This window comes from Volvox carteri (assembly GCF_000143455.1).
Source record: "Volvox carteri f. nagariensis unplaced genomic scaffold VOLCAscaffold_31, whole genome shotgun sequence".
Classification (NCBI taxonomy): domain Eukaryota; kingdom Viridiplantae; phylum Chlorophyta; class Chlorophyceae; order Chlamydomonadales; family Volvocaceae; genus Volvox; species Volvox carteri.
This window is the reverse complement of record NW_003307574.1, coordinates 181,041-202,306: the sequence shown is the minus strand read 5'-3', so window position 1 is coordinate 202,306 and position 21,266 is coordinate 181,041. Positions and strand designations below refer to the sequence as shown.

At 53.5% G+C, this 21,266-nt stretch overlaps 4 protein-coding genes across 4 annotated transcripts; all 4 read right to left on the bottom strand.

The window, feature by feature from the left end:
• Positions 1 to 1,022: 1,022 nt before the first annotated feature.
• On the bottom strand, positions 1,023 to 2,379 carry VOLCADRAFT_93333 (uncharacterized protein; the record flags this gene model as incomplete). Its single annotated transcript, XM_002952581.1, has 5 exons — positions 1,023 to 1,066; positions 1,277 to 1,768; positions 1,881 to 1,961; positions 2,098 to 2,189; positions 2,339 to 2,379. The coding sequence occupies 5 exons, from the start codon at positions 2,377 to 2,379 to the stop codon at positions 1,023 to 1,025; spliced, it is 750 nt and encodes a 249-aa protein (XP_002952627.1).
• A 1,896-nt stretch (positions 2,380 to 4,275) lies between these two features.
• VOLCADRAFT_81918 (uncharacterized protein) lies at positions 4,276 to 6,133 on the bottom strand. The gene is made up of 4 exons (XM_002952580.1): positions 6,025 to 6,133; positions 5,770 to 5,833; positions 5,289 to 5,611; positions 4,276 to 5,012 (listed from the first exon to the last, which is right to left on the bottom strand). Exons 1-4 carry the CDS (start codon positions 6,085 to 6,087, stop codon positions 4,707 to 4,709), a joined length of 756 nt encoding a protein of 251 aa, XP_002952626.1. The 5' UTR covers positions 6,088 to 6,133; the 3' UTR covers positions 4,276 to 4,706.
• A 2,627-nt stretch (positions 6,134 to 8,760) lies between these two features.
• VOLCADRAFT_102070 (uncharacterized protein) lies at positions 8,761 to 12,474 on the bottom strand (the record flags this gene model as incomplete). The annotated part of the gene is made up of 6 exons (XM_002952579.1): positions 8,761 to 9,066; positions 9,217 to 9,539; positions 9,773 to 9,803; positions 10,330 to 10,333; positions 11,799 to 11,916; positions 12,444 to 12,474. The coding sequence occupies 6 exons, from the start codon at positions 12,472 to 12,474 to the stop codon at positions 8,761 to 8,763; spliced, it is 813 nt and encodes a 270-aa protein (XP_002952625.1).
• Positions 12,475 to 13,719: 1,245 nt separating this feature from the next.
• Positions 13,720 to 19,889, bottom strand: VOLCADRAFT_105604 (uncharacterized protein; the record flags this gene model as incomplete). Its single annotated transcript, XM_002952578.1, has 11 exons — positions 13,720 to 13,919; positions 15,144 to 15,548; positions 15,760 to 15,847; positions 16,045 to 16,215; positions 16,448 to 16,577; positions 16,869 to 17,065; positions 17,399 to 17,463; positions 17,862 to 18,111; positions 18,224 to 18,297; positions 19,064 to 19,165; positions 19,634 to 19,889. 11 exons carry the CDS (start codon positions 19,887 to 19,889, stop codon positions 13,864 to 13,866), a joined length of 1,794 nt encoding a protein of 597 aa, XP_002952624.1. The 3' UTR covers positions 13,720 to 13,863.
• Between the last annotated feature and the right edge of the window lie 1,377 nt (positions 19,890 to 21,266).

Here is a 21,266-nt window from a genome sequence, read left to right as displayed (position 1 = left end):
GGCTCGAATGCTCATCTCGCCGTCCTTGTGGGAGCAGGAGCGGACCGAAAACAGCAACACGCACCCGCTGCAGTAGCTGCAGTAGCTGCAGTAGCTGCAGTAGCTGCAGTAGCTGCAGTAGCCGCAGAGTAACCACAATATCCTGACCGCTGCAATAACCGCTACAACAGCCTCGGCTGCGGCTGTAGCCACAGCCGCGCAGTAGCCACAGATTGAATTCTGGGGGGGAGAGGTGCTTCCTGAGGAAGAGGCCGCGCGGCAGGCATGTACGTACATATTAGCTCGCGTGCATAGGGAAAGGGAAGGAAGGGGAAGAGGAAGGGGATCTTGCCAACCGAAGCCTGTCCGTGAGCGTATGTAGAGCCGGGTGGGGGTGGGAGGTTGGGTGGGGCGTTTAGATGTCACGTGCACGGGGCATGGAAATTTGGTTTTGGGCAAGCAGGCCCTATGTTTTCAGTTACTTATGGGTATTCTATTTATAAGAACCATCTGATCTGAACTGTTGGTGGCCTCTTGAAGGGCGTATTGCTCTCATTAATAAGCAGCGACAGACGACAGCTGAGCTCAACTGCATGCGACATCTGTCTTTGAGACTCGGGCATTTCGGGGTGCGTGCTACTGCTAGTGCTACTGCTGCTACTGCTGCTACTGCTGCTGTTGCTGCTTTGCTGCTGCTGTTGGTACTACTGCCACTTCTGCCTTTAGGCGGGCAGCGCAGCGCAGGTAGGGCAGTACGGGGGGCCTTAACTTTTGAAAATGAAGATGGCCATGGGCGGGAGAGCCTGGCGCAGTTGGATACCCCCCGCCCCGGGGAAAGAAAGAAAGAGAGAGAGAGAGAGAGGGAGAGAAGGGTTCTCAGCAAATTGAACACATTGACACAGACGCACATATGCGACGTGGTACGACTTCTACTGCCAGCTTTATTTCCAGCCGGCCCGTGTGGTGATCACATTCAGCAAGTGTTTTTAGGAGTGCCGGTACTGGCCCGGGTGGCCCATGGACCAATTTCTGGCTGGCGCGCATTAGCCCTCCACCACGAGGGCAGCCATTTGCCCAAGTGGTCGATCTGAGAAATGCCAGCGAGGCAGAGAGGCTATGGCGTGTCGAAACTTGTCGAGGCCTCATTGGGCCTCATTCCAAGCTACTCAAAAAGAGGTGAGAGAGAGAGAGGTGAGAGAGAGAGGTGAGAAAGGGAGGTGAGAGAGAGGTGAGAGAGAGAGGTGAGAGAGAGAGAGGTGAGAGAGGGAGGGAGAGAGGCGAGTGTGTGCGATTGCACGTATTGGTAAAAAATGCGAGATGTGATGCTGGCCCCTGGTGTTGGTGTTGGTGTTGGTGTTGGTGTTGGTGTTGGTGTTGGTGTTGGTGTTGGTGTTGGTGTTGGTGTTGGTGTTGGTGTTGGTGTTGGTGTTGGTGTTGGTGTTGGTGTTGGTGTTGGTGTTGGTGTTGGTGTTGGTGTTGGTGTTGGTGTTGGTGTTGGTGTTGGTGTTGGTGTTGGTGTTGGTGTTGGTGTTGGTGTTGGTGTTGGTGTTGGTGTTGGTGTTGGTGTTGGTGTTGGTGTTGGTGTTGGTGTTGGTGTTGGTGTTGGTGTTGGTGTTGGTGTTGGTGTTGGTGTTGGTGTTGGTGTTGGTGTTGGTGTTGGTGTTGGTGTTGGTGTTGGTGTTGGTGGATGCCCCAGGGACCCGAAGCGTACCGATAAGCAACCTCCTCTCTGTATCCACTGTGTGTCCAACCTTCTCTGCGCCCAAGCCCCGGTCAGGAAAGGTTGGCACTGGAGCACACGTGGGCGGGTGAGGTACGACAGGCGCAGGTGCGGTGACTCATCCATTAGTGAGCCACCACATTGGGGAACGTGCGTGTGTGTGTGTGTGTGTGTGCTACACCTCCTGAAGTTGTGTTACCCTCCGAAAGTGTAACCTGGGGGGCCATTGGTGAAGAAATGGTCAGGAAGGGCGGCAGTAAGCCTGCACGCCAAGAGGAGGATGGAGCACGGGCGGGGTGGAGCAGGAGGCGGCGGCGGGCGGGGCCCCTCTAGCCCTGTCTCTCCGGCACGGTTGGGAAGGGTCATATGTGTACACCTATATGTATGTACGTATGTACCCGCGGGCGCCTGCGTGCCATCGAATGTATGTATCATTACTTCCGAGGTAGCGGTGGCGGCGGCAACGGTGGCAGCTAGCGGCAGTGCCGGCCTGGGGAGTCGATATCGCACATGACGTCCATGCAGGACAGCGCTTCCTAGCTCGGGGCTTACACGCCCCCCACGAAGCACACAGATATACATACAGACACACGAACCACATTGCACCTTCCTCTGTACTGGGTACCTTCTTGAACTCACATCGCGTCACAGGTGATGCTTCTTCTTCTTAAATAGGACATATTCACACACACACACACAAACACATACGTTGATGGACCCTGAGCGAGTCCCGGCCTTAAAGTTGCGTGGACACTTTGCTTGTTGTTATCTGTTGCCGTACGCGACATCCTAACCCTAGTTGCCGTCGACGAAGGCTAGGAGGGACCCCTGACGAAGGCTTTATTGAGACACCATTTGTTTTAGATCGCCACCATTCTGTGTCCGTTATTTATTGCAAAAACCTGCACTTATTATTAGGTTTGAACTACCCTAGGGTTCTCTACCCCATATTCCTTGTTCAGCTATCCCTACTTACTTGTGCGTGTGTGGGTACAGGTATTTATCAGTTGACCGGCATGCGACGCGCCCGTAATCCTGGAGATCACAACACAACAGTTCTTTGCCTGCTAAGTGAGTGTGTGTGGTGGTTACAGTGGGCTCCATGCGCACGAAGAGTAGAGCCAGCGGGCCAGGCTGGCCGTGCATTATTTCTGCACTAGAGACGAACCTAGCTGATCATCTATTGAGGACCCTGCCGCATCGGACCATTGTTGCGGCTGTATCTTGAACTGAGAGGAAGGCTGCTAATGCTGCTAACAGCACCTTTCTTGCGTTATCAGTACCATCGCTGCGGGATGACGTACATAGCTCATCATTTTACGACACTTGCCACGCTTCATCCCCCCCAGACAATTGTTTCCATGTCAACACTCTGTCCAAGAGGTTATATTAATCTGATGATTTTGGCTGCCAGTGATCAGGCCTGCACGCTTGTAATTGCGTGCCCCGAGCAAGGCGCGTTAGGTTGTTGTTGTTGTCGCTGCCCTTGGCCCGCCCTGACGGAATAAAAACTTGGATCACGCAGGACTTCGCCCAAATTGAAAACCCCGGTTATGCAGTGGTCATCGGATAGCTGTGAAGTAGCTGATTAAGTTATAATTAGTAATTTGCGTAGATCGCCACTTAAGCGTGGGGTGTGTCGTAGCTGGGAGCCTTTAAGGAAAAAAAGTTGCAAAACATGAAGCCTAAACAGGCAGGTGACTAGCTGGCCAGCCCGTTGAGGCCGAAGAGTGCATATGCTGTTACGGGGCATTATGAAGATACTGACCCCTCTGCGCGGTTTGCCGTTTGCCAGACAAGCTGCAAACATGCACAGCAAGTCCTGCAGCAGGACTGGATTTTGTTGACGAGTTGCCAGCCACCTCCACCTGCGGCCGCAGGTACGGCTCGAGGGCCCATACTTGCTGCATGCCAGGGCCACAGCCGACACCTTGGCGTACTCAACAGGTACTTGGCACCGCTGATATGCCCCATGTACGGGAGTCCACAACCCAAACGATTCCTCACAGGCTACCCAATCCAGCAGCGACTTTGTAGCACCATGACCCACACGGCTAAAAAAGCCGCTCAAAGCGGACAGGTGGGAAACTTGGCGGCAGCCGGCCCATCACCGCCGCCGCAATCTTGGTACCGGGGCAACCATCACACCACCCTATAGCTGAGCACGTCCTTAGGCGTGCAGGTCCACCATGCTCGCCCACGGCCATGGCTAACAACTCAAAACCAAAACGCAGCCGCAGCGGCAGCCGCAGCCTGAGGGGAGTAAACGCCCCTGAGAGCCACTGGTTAGCCTAGGCCCCTGACCCCTGACCCCTGCTGGCAGGCGGTCCCCAGGCCAGCGTTGGGAACCAGTGCATGGTGCAGGTCGCGGCACCTACAGCCACCACAGAGCCGTAGAACCAACAGAGAGAGACAGAAAGACGGAATGTTGCAAGCATTTGCTAAACTTCAAACATTACGAGGACAGTATGGAAAGGAGGAATGTCGCCCAAGAGGAAAGCGAGACAGCTGGAGGAGAAGAGCGTGGTCTAACGTACACCAAGTTTGCTGGATATGAATGACATGCTATGCGGCTTCAGCGGCTTCAGTTACACGTGATGAAAGATTCTCTGGTCCGTTATGTAACAAGCCACACATGAACAAAGGACGCTGCAATCAACAGGCAAGCGTCCACAAAGTATATAAAAGACAAGTAGTTGAATAATCAAAACTTTAAAGAACACAATTTAAGATTCTCAGGGTCAGTAGAAAATTAGTAAGGGTTTTTCTTCTCAGATTAGTACCTCCAGCCGGCTGTGTCCCTAATCATGTCTCACGCACCCAAGCTATCCTGACAAAGATCTATCTAATAGCAGTTAAACAGGAACTGGCAATCCTTGCGAAGTACCGGTAGTCCTGCCCTAAAGAATCTGACAGCGCTTCAACCACGCCACAGCTAATCAGGCACGCCATTTATTAGTTCAGGCTCAAAGGCATGCGATGTGCGCAAGACGACCAGGTGCTACATTTAAGCGGAGGGGGTGAACTTGGTGGCGTAGGCGAAGGCGTTGACGGCGCTGGGGTTGGCGAGGTGGTCAGACAGGTTCTCGATGGGGCCCTTGCCGGTCACAATGGCCTGCACGAAGAAGCCGAACATGGAGAACATGGCCAGGCGGCCGTTCTTGATCTCCTTGACCTTGAGCTCGGCGAAGGTGTCCGGGTCGTCCGCCAGGCCCAGCGGGTCGAAGGCGCCACCGGGGTGCAGCGGGTCCAGGCCCTCACCCAGCGGGCCGCCGTTGGCGCGGTAGGCCTCAGCCAGGCCCATCACGACAACCTGCGGGGATGAGGCGGACGGGACCCAGGCGAACTGAGAATTGGGCACAGTAATAGATTTACAGAGCGTGTGATGATCAATTGCCATGACCTATTTTACGTCTGCTGTGGACGTTGCTCTTCATATAGTGGTTTAGGGACCTGCAGCAAAGATGAGTGACGTCACAAATACCCAACGGAGGCGCTGCTAGTTTATAGGGCTGGATAAAAAGGTTCACTCGAACCAAGGCCTTCATCTTCCCGCACCTATCATCTACTTTTTTTACTTCCATCCTACCTGGAAGGCCAGGGTGGCAATGATGGACTGCGCGTGCACCAGGTTCTCATTGCCCAGGTAGTTCAGCCCGCCCTCAGCGAAGATCTGGGCGCCGGCCTTGAACCAGACAGCCTCGCCGAACGAGACGCCCGCGTACTTGGACAGCAGCTCGGGGGTCACGCAGCCCAGAGCGCCCAGCATGGCCCAGCGCGCATGGATGAGCTCCAGCTCGCGGTAGCGCTTGAAGGTCTCCGGGTCAGCGGACAGGCCGGCAGTGTCCCAGCCGTAGTCGCCGGGGAACTCGCCGGTGAGGTAGGCAGGGGTATCGCCCTCAGAGAAGGGGCCTGAGGGAGCGAAGGAACGGAGGAGGCAAGTCAGCACCGGCCTAGTGACGTCGTCATGGCGTCCAGAATACGGAAAGCACGGAGGGGAAACCGAGGGTGAATCATAGCACAGGTAACTGGTGTCTATCCATGTCGTGAACTTATCCCTCCCATCTCACCCAGGAACTTGGGCCGGTCAGGACCATACCACTCAATGGCAGCGCGAGGCACCACGCGAGCAGCCTACGGCATAGAGGGAAGGGAGGCAGCGCATCGTTAAAGGTGCTGGGGGTGGGTGAAGGTATAACGCAAATCACCAAGCTTGCGTATAGCTTGCGCTGCCCGAAAAGCCTAATAGATCTAGGAAAGAATAGGAACATCCAGTGTTATCGATTGGCCCATGTCGACCTGCGGATTCGGCGGAAAGTACTCACCCGGCTTGCGACCGTAACAGGGCGCACAGAGCTGCGGGCGGCGGACTTCACAATAGCAGCCATGTTTATATTAAGTGTATTAGGTGACACGATGAAAGTAGTAGATACGTTCACTACTTGTGTGTGCAAAATCGTGTTGGTCGATGGCCTTTTGTATGTGCGTGGTGGCCTCACATAAGGCCCAGAATCGTACGGAAAGGTGATCGCGACTGTTGCGTTACTCATGGAGCGAGATGTAGTGCATGTTGATATGATCTCGTTATGAATTTTGATCGCCAATCAGGTTACTGTATGATGTTTGTCATTACGTCTCCATGTACTCCTTTCCTGCAACTTGTCATCGTTTCAGCGTTTCGTGCCGCAACATGTCTAAACTTTGCCATCATGCATCACAGCTTATTACGGGAATGTCATTTATTCCAAAGACATGCTGCAGTTTTACTGCTGGGTGTGTCCTTTGGCGTTGCTCAAGATATGTTTGCATCTTATATGCTACCCCTCGCACATGGGGCTTTAAGCGCCCTGTGAGAGTCAGGCACCCAAGGAAATGGACGCGCCGTTTTACGATTGAACAAGGAAGCGAGGAAAGATATTTTGGGAACGTCAGCAGATCTCTGGCTTTCAACTTGCAAATAACTGCAGGATATACCGGGCCTGAACACATTACGTTGGCGCACATCACCCCTTTTTGAGGATTATATCTGGCAAATTGATTTGTTCGCGAGAGCGGTTACCGATGAGAGGTTAATTATCTGAGATGATAATCTTTTGGTATATTAGTCTCTACTGCAGTGCACGGCCAGCTGGCCCGATGGCTCTACTCTTCGGGAGTCTGGAGCCCACTGTAACAACCACACACTTGAGCGCTCTTGTAAGGTCCGACTACGCTTTATGTATCCGGGACTACCGTTAATATCTAAGAGTATCTTTCAATCCACGTATCTCTCAGCGTATTTCACAGCGCAAAACGGTTTAAGCTGCCCTTCTGAACTGGTTATCTTCATTTCCTGATACTTTTATTCAATTCCGATTCACAATATCGGTGCATTTTAAAACATCAGTTATTGATTGCTTCTGCTGCATTCTCACCACATACCTAAATGCTGTAGGTGCATCGCTGCCTTAAATAATTTGAAATATGCTCATGTATGGTGTTTTGGCCATTTTGCGTGGCATATCTTCCGCTTTCCGGTTTCGCCAATCCAATCCGAATTGTTCAACTCCTTTTGCTATGGCAAGATATCGCAAGTCCATATGCTTTTGTGCAATCTTTTCACGGTCCTCGGCTATTCTCAACAAGATTGGTATCAGGACACCGGCAATAAATGAATGGACCGTCAGCTACGGCAGCACGGCAGCTACCGTCAGCCACGGCGCGCTGTGGAAATTGTGGCAGGGTACGCCTTTGGCGTGTAATTGCGCCTGGTGGGCGGCGAGCACTTGGGAGCCTCTGCGCTTGCTGTCGTAAGGGGCTCTCTTCATGCATTTCTGTTAGCACGCGAGGTACTTTCACCTTATGTCAAACAAAGCAGCTCGCACACACCTGAACCGATATACCCATACACGTGAAGGGGGTCATTGCGCTGTTGCATGCTATTGCTGGTGTTTGCGGGAGCCTGTATCGCTCAGTGGCAGGAGAATGTCTGGCAGGCGGTGTTGCGGACAGGGACAGCAGTAGCAGCCCCACAATCCACTTTGTTTTCCAGCTTCTCATGCTGCAATTCAGGCCGTCTTTGTCACCAACTCAAGCCGTCAATCTCTGCTCTGTTTGCATGAGGAATGCGCTTTTTTGCCACCGGCGCCGGCTGGCTCCAGTCACTGGTTATTTTACCATGTTTGGGTGCAGGATATGCTCCGGTGATACTTACCCAAGGATTCCTTTGTTATGGGGATCAATCCATTCACTACTGGTGCATTCGCACACTAAGTGTTGTGCGTCGCTGTCCATGTTAAGCCACAGAAACCGTCAACACGTAGTATACTGCGGACGTGCTTGTTAGCATAATGGCAGCATACCACATTACCGCGAGCAAGCTGTGCAAGCGTGGTACGCGTGTGAATGTTTTGCAACAGGCGGCATTGAAACGCGTGTAGCAACGGGACTCATCGTTGCGTCATCATCACAAAAGCGATCAGCTGGCACAGTCTGGCACAGTCGCGGCAAACCCCGACCTTTTCTTATTGAGTTTTATAGGGACCTAGGGTTTCATTAGAAAATCCTACGCTAAAAAAGCATATAATAAGCAGCACTGAATCCACAACAATTAATTAATAGCTGACGGTGAATGTCAGTTTATGTGCTTGAACTTTACTGCCAAATCCTGATTAACTGCTTGTGTAACTCTCCAGCGTGGGGATATACCTCACTAGTTACTGTTGACGCTCAACAACAATGACCAATGACATCCTATGTTCAAACGATCTTTACCCTCATTTACCAATGGGTCATGTAGTTGGAGCTCTGTACATCATTGGAGCATTGTAAAAGAGTTACATGAATCCAGGCCACTCAATCAAATAATCAAACAGCTCTCTAAACAACTTAGACACGCTGCATGATGCACCTGCCAGAGACATATCATCTCCAATTGACAATATCGTCTCCTCCTGCACCTAACATAAAAGAATTAAAGCGTAAAACAATGACCAAAAAATATGAGCTACCTATATAACCTAGGGGCATAGTTCGCTGACAAGACCCGCCAGATATACTAACAAAACCACCGATTCGCACATTTAAGCGGAGGGGGTGAACTTGGTGGCGTAGGCGAAGGCGTTGACGGCGCTGGGGTTGGCGAGGTGGTCAGACAGGTTCTCGATGGGGCCCTTGCCGGTCACAATGGCCTGCACGAAGAAGCCGAACATGGAGAACATGGCCAGGCGGCCGTTCTTGATCTCCTTGACCTTGAGCTCGGCGAAGGTGTCCGGGTCATCCGCCAGGCCCAGCGGGTCGAAGGCGCCACCGGGGTGCAGCGGGTCCAGGCCCTCACCCAGCGGGCCGCCGTTGGCGCGGTAGGCCTCAGCCAGGCCCATCACGACAACCTGCGGGGATGAGGCGGACGGGGCATGTGCGATGAGGATAGTCGATAGCCTTCTCAACAAGCAGCGGCAATTCAAGGCACATCAGACAAAATATTCGACGCTCTTTGGGTCCGACAATCATGACAGGCACATCACCTACTTCCATCCTACCTGGAAGGCCAGGGTGGCAATGATGGACTGCGCGTGCACCAGGTTCTCATTGCCCAGGTAGTTCAGGCCGCCCTCAGCGAAGATCTGGGCACCGGCCTTGAACCAGACAGCCTCGCCGAACGAGACACCCGCGTACTTGGACAGCAGCTCGGGGGTCACGCAGCCCAGAGCGCCCAACATGGCCCAGCGCGCATGGATGAGCTCCAGCTCGCGGTAGCGCTTGAAGGTCTCCGGGTCAGCGGACAGGCCGGCAGTGTCCCAGCCGTAGTCGCCGGGGAACTCGCCAGTCAGGTAGGCAGGGGTATCGCCCTCAGAGAAGGGGCCTGAGGGAGCGAAGGAACGGAATGGGTATGCACTTAACATCGCGTCCTCAGGATGCAGAGGGAAGCAGAAGACCGCGTCCAGTCTACCACATAAACCTGATCTACAGATATTTTCGTAGATATTTCCCGAGGAGCGGGGACTACCATACCTATACTAGTGGTCCAGCACAGTGGACCAAGTCCTCTTAATAAAAATCATGCTAGCCGGCAGGACAACGGCATGCGCAGCTCACCAAGGAACTTAGGCCGGTCAGGACCATACCACTCGATGGCAGCGCGAGGAACGACGCGAGCAGCCTGCAAAGGGAAACTAAAGGCTTGTTGAACGGCATCGCAGAAGCGCAGCACATTTCAATGCATCACTCTAAAGCTGACACGGGAAGCGGATGGCAAGCGTTATGTTCCGTGAGCTCATTGTGAGCTCGACGAGACATTACGTATTACTAGTTAAATGCATTCATTGCCATAATTTCAACACGTTATTTACATATATAACTCACCCGGTTAACTACCGAGGGGCGCACCAAGCTGCGGACAGCGGATTTTGCAATAGCAGCCATTTTTCTTGTATTTAATTCTGTACGTAATGCACTTCACTTGTTATGCCTACATAGCGCTGGTTTGGGGCTTAAACTTGCTGGTTGCACTGACGCAAGGCCCAGAATCGTACGGAAAGTTGATCGGAAATTCGGAACTGCTTAGCTCTGGAGATCCGCTCTTACAGTTTAAAGCATGGCTTTTTCTTGTTAAGAATGTTTTCAGTTTTTCATTATGCTTATGTTTTGCTTACGGGCCTGAGGTTACGTACATGTCTGAGCATCAGTCATGTTGAAATGGTGAGTGTCTTGTCTGGAACTTCAAATATGTATCTCTAATTGGGGCTGACAATTTCCATTGGAAATGTTGGGCTCCCTTTCATCATGGCCAATGTATCTGACTGCTGCAATAAGTGTCGGGAGATGCGCGTCTTGCTAGTCTCGATCTTTGGGCATGCATATCCGTGTGGGTAATCTTACGTTACTTCCAGTCAACGATATGATAAGTTCACGGCCATCTTGAACACGGTGAAATAGTTGGTAAGGGATCGTCTTTTCCTGCGAGATGAGCGTTTCCAATTGCATGTGATCCAAAGAGCTAGGAGGAGGCGCTATTTTGTTTTCAGTCTGTCGGGTTGGCGTCGCGTTAACTGAGAGGACTGCCTGCGAGAAGAGGAAGAGGATTCTCAGTCTGCCTCTGCATCCCTGCGCTCCCTCCTGCCGGGTTACCACCACGATACGAAATCAAAACGTTAAAACAACGAATAGAGAACCCTTTGGCTTCAGATTTTGCTACCTGGGAGCTGGAGGCTACCTAGTTCGGTCGGTTCTCGGGACGACTTGCGAGGGTATATGTTTTACATAGCAATGCGCTACTCGATCACCTACCAGGGACTATATGCTTTGGAGTGGCCCAGCCAATACAATGCCAACGAACAGGTTTATGAGTGGAAGCTAGGCAGCGGCTCCTCAGAGACCCCAGGAACCTGAAATCTCCTGGCACATTACGAATGGCCTGGTACATTATTATAATACAAGTTACAGGTGCACACAAGTGCGGGTGTGTCCGTAAAAGCCGGGGGCCCCATGGACGTTATACAAGTATTGATACGGGTACGGGGGGTCCACGTTGCACAGACGAAAAGTTCGTCTTCTGCAGCCCGCGATGCCGAAACATCGCCTTCCTTGGAATCCACACCTTGTCACCCTCTGAAAGGACTAAAACTAAAGGACCACAGAAGCATGTGCTCCCAAAAATGATGGAATCCCATGTTTCAGTAGGTTATCCTGTACGGATGCATCGTTTTGTCAACCAGCCAGCAGGACACTGAAACACCTCTTTCTCTCCCCCACACACAACCTTATTAAGCCCATGCGCATGAAGCGGAGGCATAACCCCCTATGGGCCATCAATTGCCCAAAAGGCAGGCGAGGGTTGCCACCATCAGACATTTCACAGCCTCGGAGACCATACAGACCATACACAGCTACAGCCAACAGCACCTTATCGTTGACCCTGGACGGTGCGAGAGCAGATGTACGCAAGGTCCAGCAAGGTCCAGCAAGGCCCAGCAAGGCAACTAACCGGTCTTCCTTTACCGTCAGCGTCCCAACCATACTATCCGCCTGCCGACTCCTAGGGTGTTTGAGGAGTGTTGGATTGGGAGGTGGACCCCATCTTGTGGACGGTGTAGGACGTGATTATATCAACTTGCGAGCTGACCAGGAACTAAGTTGAGGCGCCGTTGATCCGCTAGATTTGGTTGGATGCTGGTGGTGAGTTGCTGAACCCAACGAATACACTCGGAAGTCGGATGGGGTGAACGGATTAGGGTGCCCCTCTAGCAGGGGAGAGCAAGGAACTGCCTCGGGAAAGGGGGCCGCTGGAGAAGCTATACCACCCTGTAACAGCATACTATCTGCCAGGACCTAGATCTTTAAACTCATATACCAGAAATGATGATTGCTGCCAGCGCTCTGTGCGCATGCGTGCCCGATGCGGCCTGCTACCTGTTAGGATCCCTCACGCAATTCAGCTCAGCCATACTTTTTGGAAGCAAATGCGAAGGCAGCGCGGTGAGGCACGAGTGAGTGCGTGAGTGAATGAATGAGGGATGGACGCAAGCGGCGTATGTCACTACACGGCTCGCCCCCGATGCCTCCTCAATCAACCACGTCGTGCATACACCTGAACCATGCACGTGACTGTGTGCGACGTTTGCGCGGATTTGGAGCTGTATCTGGATCTCGGCACGATTGAAAAATCTTGCCTGCTACTGCCCACGCAGCTGCCATCATCGCATCAAGTTATACCGTCCAGACCGTCTTGAAAAACAAGAAAAACAGGAAAATGCTGAACATATCGAACCGCAGCAAAAATAGTAGACACTCCTAAACATGGAGACAACGCTTTTACCCATGATGCGTGAAGAACAAGAACAAGAACAAAAAGGGGAAGTGTATCGCACGTATAACTCAGAAATGAGGACATTACTCCTTAAGGGGAAGAACTAAAGTTCCGGGATGAACTAAAGGAGAAGAAGAAGAAGGGGAACTTTAGTGTTCTTCTTCCCCCATGATGCGTGAACACGCATCGCAGGATTTGAAGGCGTTCACACGCACATACATTTACATCTCTCCATCTCTATTTTAGACACTAATAAACAAGCACTATGCAATGTCACGCCACGCAGACGCAGTTAAGCAGTTAAGGAATGTTTTTCGCATGAAGAGAAGGAAGGAGCAGAGGCTCCTCAAGCATAAAAGCAGCAAAATATTTGAAGTGTCCAACCCTAGGAACACCAGCTCGGTCAAAAGAAGACAGGAAGAAAGGAAGGATCGGAACCAGGAAAACCACTGGCTCGAATATATATACGCCTCCACATATCTGGGAAGGCAGGTTGAGGGGAATTGTTGGTCGAAGTCTCTGAGCGGTCGAATGGGGGCAGCGTCAACAGGGCCCGACGGAAAACGGGGGCAATGGAAATAGGTCGAAACAAGGTGGTGTTCGAATTGGAGGTCGCTGGAGGTTCGTCCTTCCACGGCCCACAGCCTATAGACCCTCTGCTGAAAGGCAAAAGGAAAAAAGACAGCACCAACAGGAATATGTCTTCGGAGGTAAGAACCTGGCACGGAAAGCTGTCGAGGCACGGGTCCCCCGTGTACAATGCAAAATGTCATAAGCCTGATGAAGGCAAATAGTAAGACTTAAACTAACACTAACACTAACACTAAGACTAACACTAAGACTAGTCAGAAGTGATGTGTTGCTCCAGGTAGACAAATACTGTTGGACACCCCCACGCAAGCAGCAAACGTCTGTGCCTGCAAATTTTGGCGCGGTGGCAAGATATGTACTAAGCCAACGGCCTCGCCTATCCTTGTTTACGTCCTCTGCTTGTGAATTGTCCTGGTACGACGCACTAATAGAAAGATCGTACACACATATCCATACTGCCGTAAAACTAGTGTTACCGCATCCCCTTACTAATGTTGCTGCTACGGCTAAAACATTTCTTCGTTCTCCAACCAAGCTTTGAAGAACACGAAAAACCTTATAGCTGTCACCTCAACGTTCCCACGGTTCCTCCCCAAAGTCCCATACAAACGCATGGACGTGCAACGCATCCGGCTAACCGCCTTCAGCTCGCGATTGTGCCGACATAAATACATACATACATACATAGTATATAACAGGCAATAATCGTGTTCTTTCTTCACCAAGCACTGCTGCGATCTGCCGTCTGAGCTGCCTGCTACTGACCGCCATTGATTAAGATTCAACGTCCTCACCTCCAAACGCCTCGCTGCAAGCCGTCTTGTAGCTCTTGCACCATACATGCTACTGCGCAACCAACACAACCATCCACACACACACATCATCAAAACACAACACGACACTCGCGCATGATAAAATGTGTAGGTGTATACGCGTGTACGAGTACAAATACACCTGCGTACACTGCGTCACTGTGATGCCGAACTGCATCCACTCAATTAGCACCTATGTAAGGGCTCTCGTCATTGCAGCAACTCTCGCGCGCCTGCCGTACTGTAAAGTATCCTGGAGGGTACATCACGAGACCTGCATCCACCGATAGGTTCTTTTCTATAAAAGAAATCGTGATGTAACACGTACATTTTGATTAACAACCGAGGAGCAGCTACCGCTGAGACCCTGCCTCGTCACTTCGTTGCAATGCAAAACAATCCTTGCCCCCAATCCGCCGTACCGTACGACACATAAGTCAACCCAAATACATAAGCAACCAGGTAGAACTCAGCCACGAGCCTATCACTCATCAAAACTATTTTCGCTGTAGAGCGAACCAAGGACCTTAATTAACACGGCTGCGGTGCACGACTCCTTTTCACTCGTTTTCCAAAGTTTCGCGTAGGGGCACTGCCTCACATTCGCGTCTCCGAGCAAACAAACAAATAACGAATTACAAATACCACAACCCTAATACCCCCCCTCTTCATAACAGGTAACACCCCTAGTTTTACTGCACATCCTTCCTCGGCACTTCGACTTGAACCACGTCACACAGGACACAATCAATCCCTGGAAAGATTCCTGGAAAGGTCAAAGAAAAGGACTAATGAAGGACAAAAAGGACAAAAGAACTAATAAAGGCCACCATGGGACGTGTCGCAAAATAGTCAGCTGCAGACGGCTTGGAACATGAAACCAAACAAAAGAAGGATCGATAAGTACCGGAAAAAGCTGTACTTTACTGAACACAAAACGACTTTGAGCAAGTGATGAAAATCATTTAGCTGTGTACAGCGGCCGAACTGGAACCAGCTGCAAATCAAATGAGCTTTTAAATCAATTCAGTGGAGGTGGATGACGGTTGCCTTGACGCTTTCAATTAGTGTTTTTCCTCTAAGCGCCCGGCAGTGAGTCGCGTCCTTCGCTGTGCAGCTGCAGCCGCCGCTGCCGCTGCCGCTGCCGCTGCCGCCGCTGCTGCTGCTGCTGCCGCTGCTGCCGACGTGGTCACCGACGCCGCCAGCCTTCTTTCTGCGGGTGCGCTGTTAAGTTTGTTGATAAACTCCGACAACGTACCCAGAGCAGCCTCAGCCCATTCCGCCGTGACGTGACCTTCCGCATCGCAAGTGGGCTTGGGGTTGCTCGTGCTAAAAGAAGCCGTCAGGCTGCTGCTGGCGCTGTCGTGCAATACCCCGCCGCCGCCGCCGCTGATGGAGCGCGCCCAGCAGGGGCCAGCGCTAGGACCGACGGGGCCGCCGCCGCTGCTGCGGAAGCGCTTGTACAACACGCGGTCGCCGGCAAGGCCCAGGCTCGATCCGGGACCGACACTGCTTCCGCCGCTGCTGCCGCCGCGCCGCCGCCACTCCGGCACGAAGCAGCCCGAGTCGTCAACTGATGCCGCTGGCGGCGGTGGTGATGGTGGTGGTGATCGGTGCTGTGCCAGCAGTCGACGTAGTTTGGCGTCCACGTCGGGAAGGCAGCCTGAAGACCGGCGGGTGGGCAGTGGGGTGATGTCTGTGGAGGGGCCCGTGTGGAGCCGGGTGGGGGCTAAGCCGGGTGAGCAGCCCCGGGAAGCCGGGAGGATGGATGGAACACTGAATAGCCCTAAGGCCAAGATAGCGGCTCAAGTTCGTATGCAATCAATACCCCTCACTCTCCCCCTTCCCCTTCCCCTCCCCTCCCCTCCCCCCACCTGAAATCTCGTAGTGCGTCCCCTTGTCGTCCTGCACCTGTGTCACGCTGACTCGGAGCCGCTGGCCGCAGCCGCCCTCGCCCTCGGACTGGGAGGCAGAAGGGGAGGGAGGGAGGGAGGGAGGGCTGTCGGGGCTGGGCGCAACAGGGGAGGGGGGAGGGACATCGCACCGCTCTGTCAGCGAGCCCTCAACACCAACCCGCACTCCCCACCCACCCGTCCGCCCGACAGACAGACAGACAGGCAGGCATACATACAAGCAACAGAGAGACAGGATCCACTTACTGTTGGCATGAACCCTTCGTACACGAACTTGGTTTTGCGCCGCCCGTACTCCAGGTGCCGGTTTCGGGGCAGGCCCCGCTTGCTGCGAATGAAGCCGTCGAAGCCCTCCGTACGTACGGCAGCCGCCACGCGACGAGCCGTCGAGTGCGCGTCCACGTCGTACATGAGTCCCTTTGAAGCAGCAGCGGCGCAGCATGCAACTCAATAAGCCTGGGTAGCAGAACTACAGTGTCCGGAATCCCCCTCCCGAATGCCCCTCTTCCATGTACGGCCAGCATGTACGGCACCCTCCGGCTGATCAGCCATTCAACATGGCGTGGCAAACAGCATGCTGCTGCGCTTTCTAAGGACTCATACACCCTGTATGCCGTACATATGCCGTACGGTTTGTTTCCCTGCTTACCGGATGCTCCCTGAACTGCGTGATCAGCTTGAGTCTCAGGTCGAGCTGTTGCGGCCCGGACATGAGCGTCACAGAGGGGTTCTTGGAGCCGCCGACCTTGAGCTTACGCAGGGAGGCGGTGGAGTCGTCCCTGTGGTGTGCGCGCGCGTGCGTGTGTGTGTGTATGTGTGTTTTCACCGCTTGACACGTGTCGAGGAGGGGGATCCGTACGGAGGAAAGCATGCTCCTCCAGCTCGTGAACTTGTCGTAGAGCTCGGCAGATCCTCAATACACCTCATGTGCCCAACACGCGACGTGCCGCACTAGCACGCAGTCCCCAACGGCCCTACATCCCTCGACCAGCCTGGACCCCCCCCCGCTGCTGCTGTTAGGTTCGCTCTGTGTCCCCCCTTCCCCTTACGGCCCCCACAGCGCTGCTCACCCTCCCTCCATCGTGAGTGCAATGGAGTAGTGCACGTTGAGCTCCTGGTTGATGACGTGCAGGGTGGCGGTGGTCTTGGTGTCGGTCAGGGAGAAGCCCAACACGTCCGTGAGCCAGGAAGTGACCCGCGGGACGGTGGAGGCGGGAACGTAGTTGCTGAACACGGACTGGTACGCGCCGCGACCAGAACTCGCAGCCTGCACGTACAGTCGACAACGCAGCAGCAGCAACAACATGTTGAACATCGCGAAAGTGTACGAAGAGATGACAAAAAGTGACAAGAAGTAGAATGACAAGCTGGGCCGCACGCAAATCCGCACATTGGCAGGCAAGCAGAAACGGAGTCCTCGTCCCAAAATAATTTCACAGGGGATCCAACACGCACCAACTCGGAAGACAGCTGGCAGCTAGAGAGATAAGGAGCGAAAAGCCCCTAAGATTGGCCCCTGTTCTGGAGCAAGCCCTATTCCTTTGCCCTAACCATAACGCTTCATCTATAAGTGTACGACAGGCCGCCGTACCAAGCGTACCAGGTCAGAGGCGCTCAATTCAGTCTTATCCGCAAGCGGCCCGAGGTTGCGGAAGAGGTTTTTGCCTGTGGTCGAAACACGTGTTGGGGTTGGGGTTAGAGATTAGGGGAGTGTGGCATTGGTGTGGGCAGGGTAGACACGAAAACAGTTTTTCTCTGGGACTGAAGCGGCGGCACGAACAGCACACCGAAATGTAACCGGCAAAGCCTGCTGCCCAGCTAAGGGTAGCTCCGAAAAATTCCGGAGGGAGTCTGAATCGCAAGGCACCCAAAACCGTCCGAAGCCAATCGCGGGACCCTCCAACACGACCTTCTGACAACTCCTATATCCTGACCTCTCGCATTATCGTACCACCACCCAACAGACTGGACATTCCGAAACTCTCACCAAGCATGCTAGCGAGTCAAGTGAGAGAATCAAACCTAAACCCCCGACACTGCACTGCCTCCCCCAGATTGCTCACCAAGCTTAAACCGGAGCTTGAGGACGTCAAACGCGGGCTCAAGGCACGCCGCCTTGTGAGCTGCCGCCGCCAGCGCCAGGCCCACAGCCGCCAGCAGCGGCGGGTTGCCACGCCGCTTGGGGCCGAGCCCGGCCAGCGCCCGGGCGACGGCGGCGGCGGCGGCAGCTGTCGCAGCAGCGTGGACGCCTGCCGCGTTATTGCCGTCGCGGCCTATTGAAGCCTTATCCTGATCCCGCTGCCCGTCCTGGTCCTGCAGACGTCAGGGAAGAAAGCAGCGATTATGAATTTCGTTCATCATTACCTTAACCGCCACCAGCAGTAAAGGTCACCCGTACAGCACACCCGTACAGCACACCGCGCACCCGGCTGCAGGGAATGGTGACCGGCACCAGCTCGAATAGCCGCTCTCGAAGGCCTAGCGCGGCCGCAACTTCATCTGTGGCGAGCCGGGAAAGGCGGGTGACGGTTGCGCATATCGCGGGGCCGCAATATGCGCAAGGCCAACTAGTTTGTTTCAGTTCGTAGGGGGTATCGTGCAGGGGTTCTCGCGATGTAAGATGTCAACGTGGCCACTAAGAGTTGCACCAGGCTACGGTGTGCTCAGCACCGCTCACTGCGTCCCCAGGAGACCCCTCAAACATAGACAAAGATTACAACACGAACCCGACGTGCGCAGTGTACGACTGCCCCAACCCTCCACGTCTCCTGTATCCGCTTTGCCTTTGAGGGGCAGGGCAAGGGCAAGGGCCAAATTGAGGGAGGGTCCCAACGCGCCTATCATTGCTCGCCATACGGCAGGCTGTCAACGGCCTTTCCAAACACTGCCGTTTCCCTGGGGGCTGTCCACTGAATAACCCCCACCCGGTATGTGTGTGCATGTATGTGTTGGTGGCGTGTAAGAGGCGATTGCGCGTCTGCGATTTGATGACTTGTATGAGTAGACCTCTGCAGTGTGGGCAGGGGTACGCGGGACGTATCAATCCCGGACGCAAGGCTTTCGGGAATTGGACCGCTGCTGAAGCGCACCCTTGCCAAAAACACACCCGTGCCATCTGTTCCCTCCTCGCACTCTTTTCCTGCTCCAACCCTCCCTACTACTCGATCCTCGTTACCCCCTTTGTGCGGCCCTCCCCGACTAGCATCATCGTGAGCCAGCACGGGTCGGATTTGCTTGCTGGTGTTCCATACAACGCGGTGTTTACCTTGCCGCTGGGAGAAGCTGGCCCGCGGGTCAGTGCCGAATGCGGCCTCGAGGAGGATGAAGCCGGGGCGGGGGAGGGGCGGCAGGTCGTCATCGTGTGTCGCTGTTGAGCAAAGGTAGTAAGCCGGGTAGGTGAGGGCGGAGGGGGTTTCAACAGGGGGGCAACAGAGCATTGCACAGCGGAAAGTTAGGGGGAAGCAGCGGACCGAGGCACTCAGCTTGTCGGGGGAAGCCGGTGCCGGGGGCCCCAAGTGCTACATGAGGTGGCTTGATCGGCAAGGCAAATGCAAGCAAAAGAGAGAGAGAGAGAGAGAGAGAGAGAAGAGAAGAAAAAGATTAGGAGCGGGAGGTGGTGCTCATCACCACCGACGACTGCAGCAAGTAGGCCGCTGCGCATTCAGCGCTGTGTGCGCCTGTGTGTCTCCCCACAGCAACTTATCAGCAAGACATTTTTAGTACTAACCAATGTAGACATGCGTCTGCACCTGCAAGTCGTTCATTGCTGTTTTCGATCAGCAGCCCGTAATCAGGGATTCCACATGTTCCGCGTTCCCATCCGACACGCGCGCACCTCCTAATAGCTTTCGGGCTGCGCCCAGCTGCAACTGCACGAGGAGCACAGCTCGCTCACGTACGTGATCCTCCTTAGCTCGTATGGTGATGGCGGTATCATTTACAGTGATGTGTGCACCACCCGAGTGGAAGTGAAGCCATCGCACATTGTGGCCACCACGACCTACGACGGCTCCGGCTTTAACGCCTGGCGGTAAAGGCAGCTTCACGACATCGGGTCTGCAAGGTGACTCCATGAGCGGCAAGAATGTCATGTATATTTTCTCAGCTATAGGACTGCCTGACCCTACCCTTCATGCCATTACAGGAGACACCTTAATTGGATTTCAAGTATAACGCCCTACTGTAATTTTCAGAATGTAGGAAAGATGGTGCACTAAATCTCGCGCCAGCTAGATGCGCGCTATTTATTGTATGTCAGGGGCCTGGGGCCCCTCCAAGGGCAGGTACGGGCAATGGGATCAGTTTGCACTCAAGTGTGTACCGTCATGTACAAAATTTCCAGGTAGGGACTTCTATCGCTAAATGTTTTCACGTTGCCCTGCGATGGTCCTCGTATGACTAAGGAACGCTGAGCAGCATGCCGAAGTATTTAACAACTACGGGCACTGAATACATCCGCATACGTGCAGTTACCCATATTAAAATAGGAAGGACTGGGATCAAATGACCGCGCGACTGCAACGTTGCAACGCTTGAAATACTGCTTTCGCGATTTTTACTCGTGGCAACACAGCTTTCTTAAACCAAAAAACTTAAAAGTTGAGAAACTGGCCTACAATCCGTAAGCTTGCATGGTCTCCCGCGCAAGTTGATGTTTCCTCGATCGAGCTTACGTCGTAGTGTTATACAGGCTAATATTCACATGTTAAAATTTTTTCAGGGATTACGTTAGGTTCTGCTACCTCCAGTTCGAAGAGCTAGTGTACGTTTCGCCGCGAGGCGAAGGGTTACGAAATGAGCACCCAAAGTGTCCGATACTCAGGAAGGCCTGGCCTAACAGTTGGACTGGGGAGCTGGTAAGGATTCCTAATCTGACATTGGTTGCGATTACATCCACCTGCAAGGAGTAATGTGCTGTCGAATATCGAGTTGTGTCGTGGAGCGGGATTACCACGGGTTCTGGCAAATCTCACGGCAGGGCCAGGACAATTTAAAATTCTCGTTGCAGGCGTTACTTCGCATGCATTAGAGCCCTCTATCCATTCGTCCTGGTTCGGCCTAGCGATACTCGTCTTGTTCGTGACTTTTTCGTGACGTCACCACAGTAACACCTTCGGTTGCAACCCAATTGGGCACCCGCTTTGCTACCAGCTGGTAGCAAAGCGGAGCTGCAGCTTTGCCTTTGCAATGCAGGCAATTGCCTGGACGGCGCGCGGTGTAGTACCTTAAATATCTATGTATGCTGATATACCGTTAGAAAGCGGTGTATCGGAAGATACCATCCTCGGTAGCTCTTCAGGCACGAGGGCAAAACACCTTTGTCAGCGCCTTCTGGTGCCTTGCGCTTTGCATCTATCTACGTGCACACGGCCATGTATGTGGCGGCAAAACGGCTCCAGCAGCAGAAGCAAGAGATTGGGTATGACCGAAACCAAGCGGACAACCTCTCATCCCATCGAGTCAATGCC